Genomic DNA, 13,774 nt, shown 5'->3' with positions numbered 1-13,774 from the left:
GTTTGCAAAGGATTCTGGGTAACAGAACCTGTTCCGAGCCCCGCAAGTCACCCCATCTTGGATTCCCCTAGGTCTCTAGTTTTCAGAAATGCGCTGGTTTGCTAGGTTTCCCCAGGTGCCGGCTGAGCTACAGGCCAAAATCCACAGGTAGGCACTGCTTTTTATAAAAAAAAAATTTATGTGTCTAGGTTGTGTTTTGGGCCCTTTCCTTTCGTGGGCGCTAGTCGTACCCACACGAGTGAGGTATCATTTTTATCGGGAGACTTGGGGGAACGCTGGGTGGAAGGAAATTTGTGGCTCCTCTCAGATTCCAGAACTTTCTGCCACAGAAATGTGAGTAACGTGTTTTTTTAGCCAAATTTTGAGGTTTGCAAGGATTCTGGGTAACAGAACCTGATCCGAGCCCTGCAAGTCACCCCATCTTGGATTCCCCTAGGTCTCTAGTTTTCAGAAATGCACAGGTTTGGTAGGTTTCCCTAGGTGCCGGCTGAGCTAGAGGCCAAAATCTACAGGTAGGCACTTCGCAAAAAACACCTCTGTTTTCTTCCAAAAATTTGGATGTGTCCACGTTGCGCTTTGGGGCGTTTCCTGTCGCGGGCTCTAGGCCTACCCACACAAGTGAGGTATCATTTTTATCGGAAGACTTGGGGGAACGCTGGGTGGAAGGAAATTTGTGGCTCCTCCCAGATTCTAGAACTTTCTGCCGCAGAAATGTGAGTAACATGTGTTTTTTTAGCCAAATTTTGAGATTTGCAAAGGATTCTGGGTAACAGAACCTGGTCCGAGCCCCGCAAGTCACCCTTCCTTAGATTCCCCTAGGTCTCTAGTTTTCAGAAATGCACAGGTTTGGTAGGTTTCCCTAGGTGCCGGCTGAGCTAGAGGCCAAAATTTACAGATAGGCACTTCGCAAAAAACACCTCTGTTTTCTTCCAAAAATTTGGATGTGTCCATGTTGCGCTTTGGGGCGTTTTCTGTCGCGGCCGCTAGGCCTACCCACACAAGTGAGGTATCATTTTTATCGGGAGACTTGGGGGAACGCTGGATGGAAGGAAATTTGTGGCTCCTCTCAGATTCCAGAACTTTCTGCCACAGAAATGTGAGGAACATGTGTTTTTTTAGCCAAATTTTGAGGTTTGTAAAGGATTCTGGGTAACAGAACCTGGTCCGAGCCCCGCAAGTCACCCCATCTTGGATTCCCCTAGGTCTCTAGTTTTCAGAAATGCACAGGTTTGGTAGGTTTCCCTAGGTGCCGGCTGAGCTAGAGGCCAAAATCTACAGGTAGGCACTTCACAAAAAACACCTCTGTTTTCTTCCAAAAATTTGGATGTGTCCACATTGCGCTTTGGGGCGTTTCCTGTCGCGGGCGCTAGGCCTACCCACACAAGTGAGGTATCATTTTTATCGGGAGACTTGGGGGAACGCTGGGTGGAAGGAAATTTGTTGCTCCTCTCAGATTCCGGAACTTTCTGCCACAGAAATGTGAGTAACGTGTTTTTTTAGCCAAATTTTGAGGTCTGCAAAGGATTCTGGGTAACAGAACCTGGTCCGAGCCCCGCAAGTCACCCCATCTTGGATTCCCCTAGGTCTCTAGTTTTCAGAAATGCACAGGTTTGGTAGGTTTCCCTAGGTGCCGGCTGAGCTAGAGGCCAAAATCTACAGGTAGGCACTTCGCAAAAAACACCTCTGTTTTCTTCCAAAAATTTGGATGTGTCCACGTTGCGCTTTGGGGTGTTTCCTGTCGCGGGCGCTAGGCCTACCCACAGAAGTGAGGTATCATTTTTATCGGGAGACTTGGGGGAACGCTGGGTGGAAGGAAATTTGTGTCTCCTCTCAGATTCCAGAACTTTCTGCCATAGAAATGTGAGGAACATGTGTTTTTTTAGCCAAATTTTGAGGTTTGCAAAGGATTCTGGGTAACAGAACCTGGTCCGAGCCCCGCCAGTCACCCCATCTTGGATTCCCCTAGGTCTCTAGTTTACAGAAATGCACAGGTTTGGTAGGTTTCCCTAGGTGCCGGCTGAGCTAGAGGCCAAAATCTACAGGTAGGCACTTCGCAAAAAACACCTCTGTTTTCTTCCAAAAATTTGGATGTGTCCACATTGCGCTTTGGGGCGTTTCCTGTCGCGGGCGCTAGGCCTACCCACACAAGTGAGGTATCATTTTTATCGGGAGACTTGGGGGAACGCTGGGTGGAAGGAAATGTGTTGCTCCTCTCAGATTCCGGAACTTTCTGCCACAGAAATGTGAGTAACATGTGTTTTTTTAGCCAAATTTTGAGGTCTGCAAAGGATTCTGGGTAACAGAACCTGGTCCGAGCCCCGCAAGTCACCCCATCTTGGATTCCCCTAGGTCTCTAGTTTTCAGATATGCACAGGTTTGGTAGGTTTCCCTAGGTGCCGGCTGAGCTAGAGTCCAAAATCTACAGGTAGGCACTTCGCAAAAAACACCTCTGTTTTATTCCAAAAATTTGGATGTGTCCATGTTGCGCTTTGGGGCGTTTCCTGTCGCGGGCGCTAGGCCTACCCACACAAGTGAGGTATCATTTTTATAGGGAGACTTGTCGGAACGCTGGGTGGAAGGAAATTTGTGGCTCCTCTTGGATTCCAGAACTTTCTGCCACAGAAATGTGAGTAACATGTGTTTTTTTTTAGCCAAATTTTGAGGTTTGCAAAGGATTCTGGGTAACAGAACCTGGTCCGAGCCCCGCAAGTCACCCCATCTTGGATTCCCCTAGGTCTCTAGTTTTCAGAAATGCACAGGTTTGGTAGGTTTCCCTAGGTGCCGGCTGAGCTAGAGGCCAAAATCTACAGGTAGGCACTTCGTAAAAAACACCTCTGTTTTCTTCCAAAAATTTGGATGTGTCCACGTTGTGCTTTGGGGCGTTTCCTGTCGCGGGCTCTAGGCCTACCCACACAAGTGAGGTATCATTTTTATCGGGAGACTTGGGGGAACGCTGGGTGGAAGGAAATTTGTGGCTCCTCCCAGATTCCAGAACTTTCTGCCACAGAAATGTGAGTAACATGTGTTTTTTTAGCCAGATTTTGAGGTTTGCAAAGGATTCTGGGTAACATAACCTGGTCCGAGCCCCGCAAGTCACCCCTCCTTAGATTCCCCTACGTCTCTAGTTTTCAGAAATGCACAGGTTTGGTAGGTTTCCCTAGGTGCCGGCTGAGCTAGAGGCCAAAATCTACAGGTAGGCACTTCGCAAAAAACACCTCTGTTTTCTTCCAAAAATTTGGATGTGTCCACGTTGCGCTTTGGGGCGTTTCCTGTCGCGGGCGCTAGGCCTACCCAAACAAGTGAGGTAGCATTTTTATCGGGAGTCTTGGGGGAACGCTGGGTGGAAGGAAATTTGTGGCTCCTCTCAGATTCCAGAACTTTCTGCCACAGAAATGTGAGTAACATGTGTTTTTTTAGCCAAATTTTGAGGTTTGCAAAGGATTCTGGGTAACAGTACCCGGTCCGAGCCCCGCCAGTCACCCCATCTTGGATTCCCCTAGGTCTCTAGTTTTCAGAAATGCACAGGTTTGGTAGGTTTCCCTAGGTGCCGGCTGAGCTAGAGGCCAAAATTTACAGATAGGCACTTCGCAAAAAACACCTCTGTTTTCTTCCAAAAATTTGGATGTGTCCATGTTGCGCTTTGGTGCGTTTCCTGTCGCGGGCGGTAGGCCTACCCACACAAGTGAGGTATCATTTTTATCGGGAGACTTGGGGGAACGCTGGGTGGAAGGAAATTTGTGGCTCCTCTCAGATTCCAGAACTTTCTGCCACAGAAATGTGAGGAACATGTGTTTTTTTAGCCAAATTTTGAGGTTTGTAAAGGATTCTGGGTAACAGAACCTGGTCCGAGCCCCGCAAGTCACCCCATCTTGGATTTCCCTAGGTCTCTAGTTTTCAGAAATGCACAGGTTTGGTAGGTTTCCCTAGGTGCCGGCTGAGCTAGAGGCCAAAATCTACAGGTAGGCACTTCGCAAAAAACACCTCTGTTTTCTTCCAAAAATTTGGATGTGTCCACATTGCGCTTTGGGGCGTTTCCTGTCGCGGGCGCTAGGCCTACCCACACAAGTGAGGTATCATTTTTATCGGGAGACTTGGGGGAACGCTGGGTGGAAGGAAATTTGTTGCTCCTCTCAGATTCCGGAACTTTCTGCCACAGAAATGTGAGTAACGTGTTTTTTTAGCCAAATTTTGAGGTCTGCAAAGGATTCTGGGTAACAGAACCTGGTCAGAGCCCCGCAAGTCACCCCATCTTGGATTCCCCTAGGTCTCTAGTTTTCAGAAATGCACAGGTTTGGTAGGTTTCCCTAGGTGCCGGCTGAGCTAGAGGCCAAAATCTACAGGTAGGCACTTCGCAAAAAACACCTCTGTTTTCTTCCAAAAATTTGGATGTGTCCACGTTGCGCTTTGGGGCGTTTCCTGTCGCGGGCGCTAGGCCTACCCACAGAAGTGAGGTATAATTTTTATCGGGAGACTTGGGGGAACGCTTGGTGGAAGGAAATTTGTGGCTCCTCTCAGATTCCAGAACTTTCTGCCATAGAAATGTGAGGAAAATGTGTTTTTTTAGCCAAATTTTGAGGTTTGCAAAGGATTCTGGGTAACAGAACCTGGTCCGAGCCCCGCAAGTCACCCCATTTTGGATTCCCCTAGGTCTCTAATTTTCAGAAATGCACAGGTTTGGTAGGTTTCCCTAGGTGCCGGCTGAGCTAGAGGCCAAAATCTACAGGTAGGCACTTCGCAAAAAACACCTCTGTTTTCTTCCAAAAATTTGGATGTGTCCACGTTGCGCTTTGGGGCGTTTCCTGTCGCGGGCACTAGGCCTACCCACACAAGTGAGGTATCATTTTTATCGGGAGACTTGGGGAAACGCTGGGTGGAAGAGAATTTGTGTCTCCTCTCAGATTCCAGAACTTTCTGCCACAGAAATGTGAGTAACGTGTTTTTTTAGCCAAATTTTGAGGTTTGCAAAGGATTCTGGGTAACAGGACCTGGTCCGAGCCCCGCAAGTCACCCCATGTTGGATTCCCCTATGTCTCTAATTTTCAGAAATGCACAGGTTTGGTAGGTTTCCCTAGGTGCCGGCTGAGCTAGAGGCCAAAATCTACAGGTAGGCACTTCGGAAAAAACACCTCTGTTTTCTTCCAAAAATGTGGATATGTCCACGTTGCGCTTTGGGGCGTTTCCTGTCGCGGGCGCTAGGCCTACCCACACAAGTGAGGTATCATTTTTATCGGGAGACTTGGGGGAACGCTGGGTGGAAGGAAATTTGTGGCTCCTCTCAGATTCCAGAACTTTCTGCCATAGAAATGTGAGTAACATGTGTTTTTTTAGCCAAATTTTGAGGTTTGCAAAGGATTCTGGGTAACAGAACCTGGTCCGAGCCCCGCAAGTCACCCCATCTTGGATTCCCCTAGGTCTCTAGTTTTCAGAAATGCACAGGTTTGGTAGGTTTCCCTAGGTGCCGGCTGAGCTAGAGGCCAAAATCTACAGGTAGGCACTTTGCAAAAAACACCTCCGTTTTCTTCCAAAAATTTGGATGTGTCCACGTTGCGCTTCGGGGATTTTCCTGTCGCGGGCGGTAGGCCTACCCACACAAGTGAGGTATCATTTTTATCGGGAGACTTGGGGGAACGCTGGGTGGGAGGAAATTTGTGGCTCCTCTTAGATTCCAGAACTTTCTGCCACAGAAATGTGAGTAACATGTGTTTTTTTTAGCCAAATTATGAGGTTTGCAAAGGATTCTGGGTAACAGAACCTGGTCCGAGCCCCGCAAGTCACCCCATCTTGGATTCCCCTAGGTCTCTAATTTTCAGAAATGCACAGGTTTGGTAGGTTTCCCTAGGTGCCGGCTGAGCTAGAGGCCAAAATCTACAGGTAGGCACTTCGCAAAAAACACCTCTGTTTTCTTCCAAAAATTTGGATGTGTCCACGTTGCGCTTTGGGGCGTTTCCTGTCGCGGGCACTAGGCCTACCCACACAAGTGAGGTATCATTTTTATCGGGAGACTTGGGGAAACGCTGGGTGGAAGTGAATTTGTGTCTCCTCTCAGATTTCAGAACTTTCTGCCACAGAAATGTGAGTAACGTTTTTTTTTAGCCAAATTTTGAGGTTTGCAAAGGATTCTGGGTAAAAGGACCTGGTCCGAGCCCCGCAAGTCACCCCATGTTGGATTCCCCTATGTCTCTAATTTTCAGAAATGCACAGGTTTGGTAGGTTTCCCTAGGTGCCGGCTGAGCTAGAGGCCAAAATCTACAGGTAGGCACTTCGCAAAAAACACCTCTGTTTTCTTCCAAAAATGTGGATATGTCCACGTTGCGCTTTGGGGCGTTTCCTGTCGCGGGCGCTAGGCCTACCCACACAAGTGAGGTATCATTTTTATCGGGAGACTTGGGGGAACGCTGGGTGGAAGGACATTTGTGGCTCCTCTCAGATTCCAGAACTTTCTGCCATAGAAATGTGAGTAACATGTGTTTTTTTAGCCAAATTTTGAGGTTTGCAAAGGATTCTGGGTAAAAGAACCTGGTCCGAGCCCCGCAAGTCACCCCATCTTGGATTCCCCTAGGTCTCTAGTTTTCAGAAATGCACAGGTTTGGTAGGTTTCCCTAGGTGCCGGCTGAGCTAGAGGCCAAAATCTACAGGTAGGCACTTTGCAAAAAACACCTCTGTTTTCTTCCAAAAATTTGGATGTGTCCACGTTGCGCTTCGGGGATTTTCCTGTCGCGGGCGGTAGGCCTACCCACACAAGTGAGGTATCATTTTTATCGGGAGACTTGGGGGAACGCTGGGTGGGAGGAAATTTGTGGCTCCTCTTAGATTCCAGAACTTTCTGCAACAGAAATGTGAGTAACATGTGTTTTTTTTAGCCAAATTTTGAGGTTTGCAAAGGATTCTGGGTAACAGAACCTGGTCCGAGCCCCGCAAGTCACCCCATCTTGGATTCCCCTAGGTCTCTAGTTTTCAGAAATGCGCTGGTTTGCTAGGTTTCCCCAGGTGCCGGCTGAGCTACAGGCCAAAATCCACAGGTAGGCACTGCTTTTTATAAAAAAAAAATTGATGTGTCTACGTTGTGTTTTGGGCCCTTTCCTTTCGTGGGCGCTAGTCCTACCCACACAAGTGAGGTATCATTTTTATCGGGAGACTTGGGGGAACGCTGGGTGGAAGGAAATTTGTGGCTCCTCTCAGATTCCAGAACTTTCTGCCACAGAAATGTGAGTAACATGTGTTTTTTTAGCCAAATTTTGAGGTTTGCAAGGATTCTGGGTAACAGAACCTGATCCGAGCCCTGCAAGTCACCCCATCCTGGATTCCCCTAGGTCTCTAGTTTTCAGAAATGCACAGGTTTGGTAGGTTTCCCTAGGTGCCGGCTGAGCTAGAGGCCAAAATCTACAGGTAGGCACTTCGCAAAAAACACCTCTGTTTTCTTCAAAAAATTTGGATGTGTCCACCTTGCGCTTTGGGGTGTTTCCTGTCGCGGGCGCTAGGCCTACCCACACAAGTGAGGTATCATTTTTATCGGGAGACTTGGGGGAACGCTGGGTGGAAGGAAATTTGTGGCTCCTCTCAGATTCCAGAACTTTCTGCCACAGAAATGTGAGGAACATGTGTTTTTTTAGCCAAATTTTGAGGTTTGTAAAGGATTCTGGTTAACAGAACCTGGTCCGAGCCCCGCAAGTCACCCCATCTTGGATTCCCTTAGGTCTCTAATTTTCAGAAATGCACCGGTTTGGTAGGTTTCCCTAGGTGCCGGCTGAGCTAGAGGCCAAAATCTACAGGTAGGCACTTCGCAAAAAACACCTCTGTTTTCTTCCAAAAATTTGGATGTGTCCACGTTGCGCTTTGGGGCGTTTCCTGTCGCGGGCGCCAGGCCTACCCACACAAGTGAGGTATCATTTTTATCGGGAGACTTGGGGGAACGCTGGGTGGGAGGAAATTTGTGGCTCCTCTCAGATTCCAGAACTTTCTGCCAAAGAAATATGAGGAACATGTGTTTTTTTAGCCAAATTTTGAGGTTTGCAAAGGATTCTGAGTAATAGAACCTGGTCCGAGCCCCGCAAGTCACCCCTCCTTGGATTCCCCTAGGTCTCTAGTTTTCAGAAATTTACAGGTTTGGTAGGTTTCCCTAGGTGCCGGCTGAGCTAGAGGCCAAAATCTACTGGTAGGCACTTCGCAAAAAACACCTCTGTTTTCTTTCAAAAATTTGGATGTGTCCACGTTGCGCTTTGGGGCGTTTCCTGTCGCGGGCGCTAGGCCTACCCACACAAGTGAGGTATCATTTTTATCGGGAGACTTGGGGGAACATAGATTAGCAAAACAAGTGTTATTGCCCCTTTTCTTTCTCTACATTTTTTCCTTCCAAATATTGGAGAGTGTAAAAAAGACATCTATTTGAGAAATGCCCTGTAATTCACATGCTTGTATGGTCACCCCGGAATTCAGATGTGTGCAAATAACCACTGCTCCTCAACATCTGATATTGTGCCCTTTTTGGAAATACAAAGGTTTTCTTCATAGCAATTTTTTACTCTTTATATTTCAGCAAATGAATTGCTGTATACCCGGTATAGAATGAAAACGCACTGCAGGGTGCAGCTCATTTATTGGCTCTTGGTTCCTTGGGTTCTTGATGAACCTACAAGCCCAATATATCCCCGCAACCAGAGGAGTCCAGCAGACGTAACGGTATATTGCATTCGATAATCTGACATTTCAGGGAAAAGTTACAGAGTAAAACGTAGAGAAACATTTATGTTTTTTTCACCTCAATTTCAATATTTTTCTTTTTCAGTTGTTATTTTCTGTAGGAAACCCTTGTAGGATCTACACAAATGACCCCTTGCTGAATTCAGAATTTTGTCTACTTTTCAGAAATGTTTAGGCTTCTGGGATCCAGCATTGGTTTCATGCCCATTTCTGTCACTGACTGGAAGGAGGCTGAAAGCACAATAAATTGAAAAAATGGGGTATGTCCCAGTAAAATGCCAAAATTGTGTTGAAAAATTGGGTTTTCTGATTCAAGTCTGCCTGTTCCTGAAAGCCGGGAAGCTGCTGAGTTTAGCACCGCAAACCCTTTGTTGATGCCATTTTCAGGGGAAAAACTACAAGCCTTCTTCTGCAGCCACTTTTTCCAATTATTTTGAAAAAAACGAAATTTTCCCTGTATTTTGGCCAATTTCTTGCCCTCCTTCAGGGGAACCCACAAAGTCTGGGTACCTCTAGAATCCCTAGGATGTTGGAAAAAAGGACCAAATTTGGCTTGGTTAGCTTATGTGGACAAAAAGTTATGAGGGCCTAAGCGCGAACTGCCCCAAATAGGCAAAAAAAGGCCTGGAACAGGAGGGGGAAAAGGCCTGGCAGCGAAGGGGTTAACTATGGGTCTATTTTGTGATGCTGTTATGCCCTTGGGGTATTAGCTCTCAAGTGCTAAATATTGTTTATTACTCTTTATGTGATGCCTGTGTTTCCAGATCTTGCTTGTAGCTCATAATTATGATTCAAAATCTGCCACTGATTTTAAGTGTCCTTGCTCCATTGTACAGAAGCACTGCACTTTCTTCAAACAGTTGATACAGGGGAGATTGTGACTGTATGTACCTTTTTGAAAGTGGTGCTAAGGGCAAGAAAAATGCTTGATTAGTTCTACAGCGTGAATGCTCCCTGTTGTGTGCCTTGACTCAACATTTTAATCATGATTACCAGACTTGTTGAGAACTTCGTGAAGCTCTACATGAATATCAGTTTTAATATAAAGATATACATGATCCCGCCCGTGTTCACATTTACACGGTGCGAAGTACAAATAATATATGCCCACAAACTAAAGAAAATTGCTGGCAGGTCCCCCAATTGATATTTTTTTATGTATCTTATCTGGTGTCAGTGTTTTATATGCACTTTGAAAGCATTTTATATATGGAGTTTAGATTAAATTGTATTGTTTTATTTTGCTTTGCTGTGCATGATTGTACTATACTTTTGTGGTCTATTCTAATATGACCGCATAAAGTTAAATGAACTGAACTGAACGGATTTCATGTGTGCTATTGGCAAGAGATATTTTGCAACTTGTAAAAAAGAAAAGAGTGGACATTCTTTTAGGTTCTAGCCAGAAAGTTTAACTTCTAGCACTTGTAAGATGTGCGTCATGAACATTTGGTTGCAGAAATAAAATCTTTTACATAACTTTTGTTGTTTTGAAGTCTGCGATGCAACCTATGTACTGACAGGAAACATAGCAAAATCTCTAGTCACAGAGGTTTGCAGAGCAATCTGCCTAATGAATATTTATTAGGCAGTGTTATAGGACTATTGCCATAGGGATAAGACTACTTGGTTTCGGGCGGCAGCACCATCTGGTATGGGTGACTGAGTCAGTTCCACACCAACTGAAAGCTGTCATCCTGACCTTGTTTGCTAGCTAGCAGCACCTCACCCGAACCTAGAAAGTTAAGGTGATTTGTGGCAGCCTAAGAACATGACACTCTGACTCTTCAGGGATGTTGTGGTAGAACAGATCTTACCTCTTTCTTTCATTTGTACAAAGTCTCATACATGTGAAGGCAGACAAAAAAATGCAGGATAGGTTTCAGTGCATTTATTGAGGAAACTGCATTCTATGATATAAGGCATAAGCTGCAATCATCAGGAAGACAAAACATCATACAGTGATGATTGTGACCATTACAGTAAAACAGATAAACAGTCCCAACATCCTGACATAATCATGAGTCTAAGAATTCCTACCTGTGCTCTACCATGTACATGACTGCATAGCAGTATTAGCCCTGCTGCCCATACTAATATATGGAAGGAGCCCTCAGACCTCATACCTAGAAAAAGCGAAGGGTCTGCCTGTTGTTCTACTGGCAGTCCTCCCAGTTGGCTGGAACGTCAAGGCCAAGATAAGCAAAGTTGTCGACGAAGTGGCACACAGCAGAAGATGGCTACCTTGAATATCCCCTCTACCCTCCTGAGGTCTATGTGGTATGTATATATATTAAAAAACGTGTTTTGTTCTGAGAACACAACTGACATAGTGATATATCTAGGATTTGAGGTTTGACTCTGTAGCTCTTGGATTGGCAATACCCCATAAACTATTGTGAATAGCCTTGAACAGGACACAGAGTGGAATGTTGTGTGAAGGAACTGACAACAAAACTTTTACAGAAAGGCTCCTGATTAGAGTATAAAAACAACCTTGCTAAAAAGCAAGCTGTGCTAAAATATAATAAAATGAATAAACAAATAACATGCATACGTAAGTAAAGCGCATAGGCCACAGGCCTGAAGCTAAAATAAAGGAGACCAAATATAGGTGCTAAATGGAGCCCACAACAGCAGGTCACTATTTGAAAACCTCAATGATTGGCTCAAGGCACAGAGATGGGGACCTACAAGGAACGACAGATAACCATTTCATTGCTGGAAAATCCTTTTATGTAAAATAGACCATGTTCCATAAAATAACTAGATTTGCTCCCTCTTTTGATGTTGGGTGGGAAGTATTTCAGTGCTCACCTGAGGCCGACCAACACGATTTCCTTTGCATCCCTGTTCCCCATATTTTTTGAGGAGTTAGTAAAATTTCTATGGTTTGCAACTGCAATTTTGGTCACCAACCATACATACCTCTCATTGCAAATTGCAAATTGGAGGAGACCGTTTTCACATCCCCCGTTTGCGATTATGAATGAGTAGTTAAACTTGTTTTTTTATTTTGAAAGGCTTTACCAACATGGAATCCATCTTGTGTTTGCAAAGCCAGGAACTGTGCTACAGCAAAATGGTTTCATAGATCTGACCCGAATTCTTCTACATGTTCCTGTGAATAAAACTTTGCCAAATCATTTCTACCTGCTTTCTGCATATTGTGAGCTGCATTTGAAAACTTCCTTTGTCATAGACAGTCATTCTTAGAAGCATGATTCTTACCATTTGCACTTGTAAAACACAGAGAAGTTATAAGAAGTGATAAGAAGTGGGTGTGATAAGAAATTAATAAGTTCTTGGTTTATGCACCTTAATGTTTGTGTTGTTTTGTTCAATGAGATGATTCTAGTTGGGCAAACTAATTTGTACTCTTTATCACAGACGTTATTGATTCTCATATATTTTCTATTAGGAGAGCAGGAACCTACTGCTACACAAGTGAGTTAGCTCTTCTTCCCTGGTGGTCTATGCTTGGGGAGATCCAGCAGCATGGACTATGTTATATTATGATGTTCTACCATGTGTGAGTGGGACTTTCCATGTCTATTTTAAGTGACTTTTGCAGAGGAATTAGTTGTGGAATACTACATTGTGAGCTGATTCTGAACTGGAGCAGTTACTATGAGATGCCTTTTGGACAAGTCCAGTTTTGGTGGTGTATCCTGAAGTCTTTCATCAAATGCGCTTTTCAACAGACTGCATATATGAAGACAGGGCAGCTACAGGTAAACTGCAGCAATTGTGGACTGGAAGTTGTGGGCTTCTACATGATGCTTCAAAATCATCCCATTTCTTTATTATGTTTAACATGAAAACAGGTGTCATTTAGAGTGAAACAAAAAGGTAAGAATCATTCAAACATAGTGATCACAACGGAGAGGTCATAAGTACATCATGAAGGAATAATATTTAGGTATAGTCCACGTGTTTTCTGTCTACTGTGATAGATTCAAGTATGAAACAGATTTCCAAAGACTCTTGGCCAGAGGGAGCTTCTGTGTTTTTATTTTCACTGAATAATGCTGTAGTCTTATATCTTGTAATAGGTCATGCTTGTTCTATTGTTTGTATTTCACCTTTTTCAGTTGAGAGTTCTCATGATTAGGATTGCTCAGCTTGATTGTTATCATTGCGTTTCTGATTTGACTACAGACACATTTTACTAAGAATAGAGAAATAAATCTCCAACTGCTGTACTTCTTAAAAAAGTTCTGATTCTGGATGGTCCACTTAAATTTATTTAGAACTATCATAATATTAGCACCATATGGCTCACTTTGCACTGTCATTTTACTTGATTTTGCTTAATCTTGTTTAATCTTTAAAAAGTGCAGCCAGTACAAGATCTGCACTAAAGAAGTCATCTACGTATATGTAAGAAATATAAATTTTTTTCTTTCACCCAATATAGTATGTAAAAAGCTCAAAATGGTACTAATATTACACATGAGGACCCATACTCAAGCAGAACAACATCATCTAAATTTAATTCAGTTTTTTATTAAAATAATACCCAGACTATGAGTATATGTTTTCCCATAATTTGCTCATTTGGCATTAACAATGTTTTGTTTGCAATGTATACTCACTTTACTGCAGCCAGGATCAATGATATCCACATGACCTGGCTCAAAGGGCAACGGATTCCTCTTACAAATGTACCCAAATTTCTTTTCACACATACTGTCTGCCCAAAATCCTTCCTAAAATATTTCAAAGAGAAAATGTTTTATAATTAGTTTATGCATTTCAGAGTGTGCAATATAGTTTTTTAAACTTACGTATAGCTGTTCTAAAACAATCATTAGAAACACAAATAGAAATGGCTTATAAGTGAAAGTTCCTCTTCAGTCACTAGTGAGCTTAGGCACTCAATAGTTCACCATACATGTATTCTGTCCCTCATAAATGTACAAATGCATGCCTATCAACACCCTAAAATTCATTTCTGCGTTCGCCCATCCTCAACAAACAGACATGCACTCAGCAAGCACATACAAGGGAAATTTAAAAAATGAAAGTGTACAAGAACACATTCTGGCCCTCATTCTGACCTTGGCGGTCTTTT

General features: G+C 44.1%; 1 protein-coding gene across 1 annotated transcript in view; it reads right to left on the bottom strand.

Moving 5' to 3' along the window:
• The window catches only part of MRC1 (mannose receptor C-type 1), a 705,818-nt gene that overhangs the window by 459,525 nt on the left and 232,519 nt on the right, over nucleotides 1-13,774 (bottom strand). The window contains exon 9 of the mRNA XM_069211541.1: nucleotides 13,296-13,409. Within this exon, the coding sequence (XP_069067642.1) occupies nucleotides 13,296-13,409 (114 nt within the window). The remainder of the gene's footprint in view (nucleotides 1-13,295; nucleotides 13,410-13,774) is intronic.

Source organism: Pleurodeles waltl, chromosome 10, assembly GCF_031143425.1.
Source record: "Pleurodeles waltl isolate 20211129_DDA chromosome 10, aPleWal1.hap1.20221129, whole genome shotgun sequence".
Classification (NCBI taxonomy): Eukaryota; Metazoa; Chordata; class Amphibia; order Caudata; family Salamandridae; genus Pleurodeles; species Pleurodeles waltl.
Note: the sequence above shows the minus strand (reverse complement) of the source record. Positions and strands in the feature narration are given on the sequence as shown.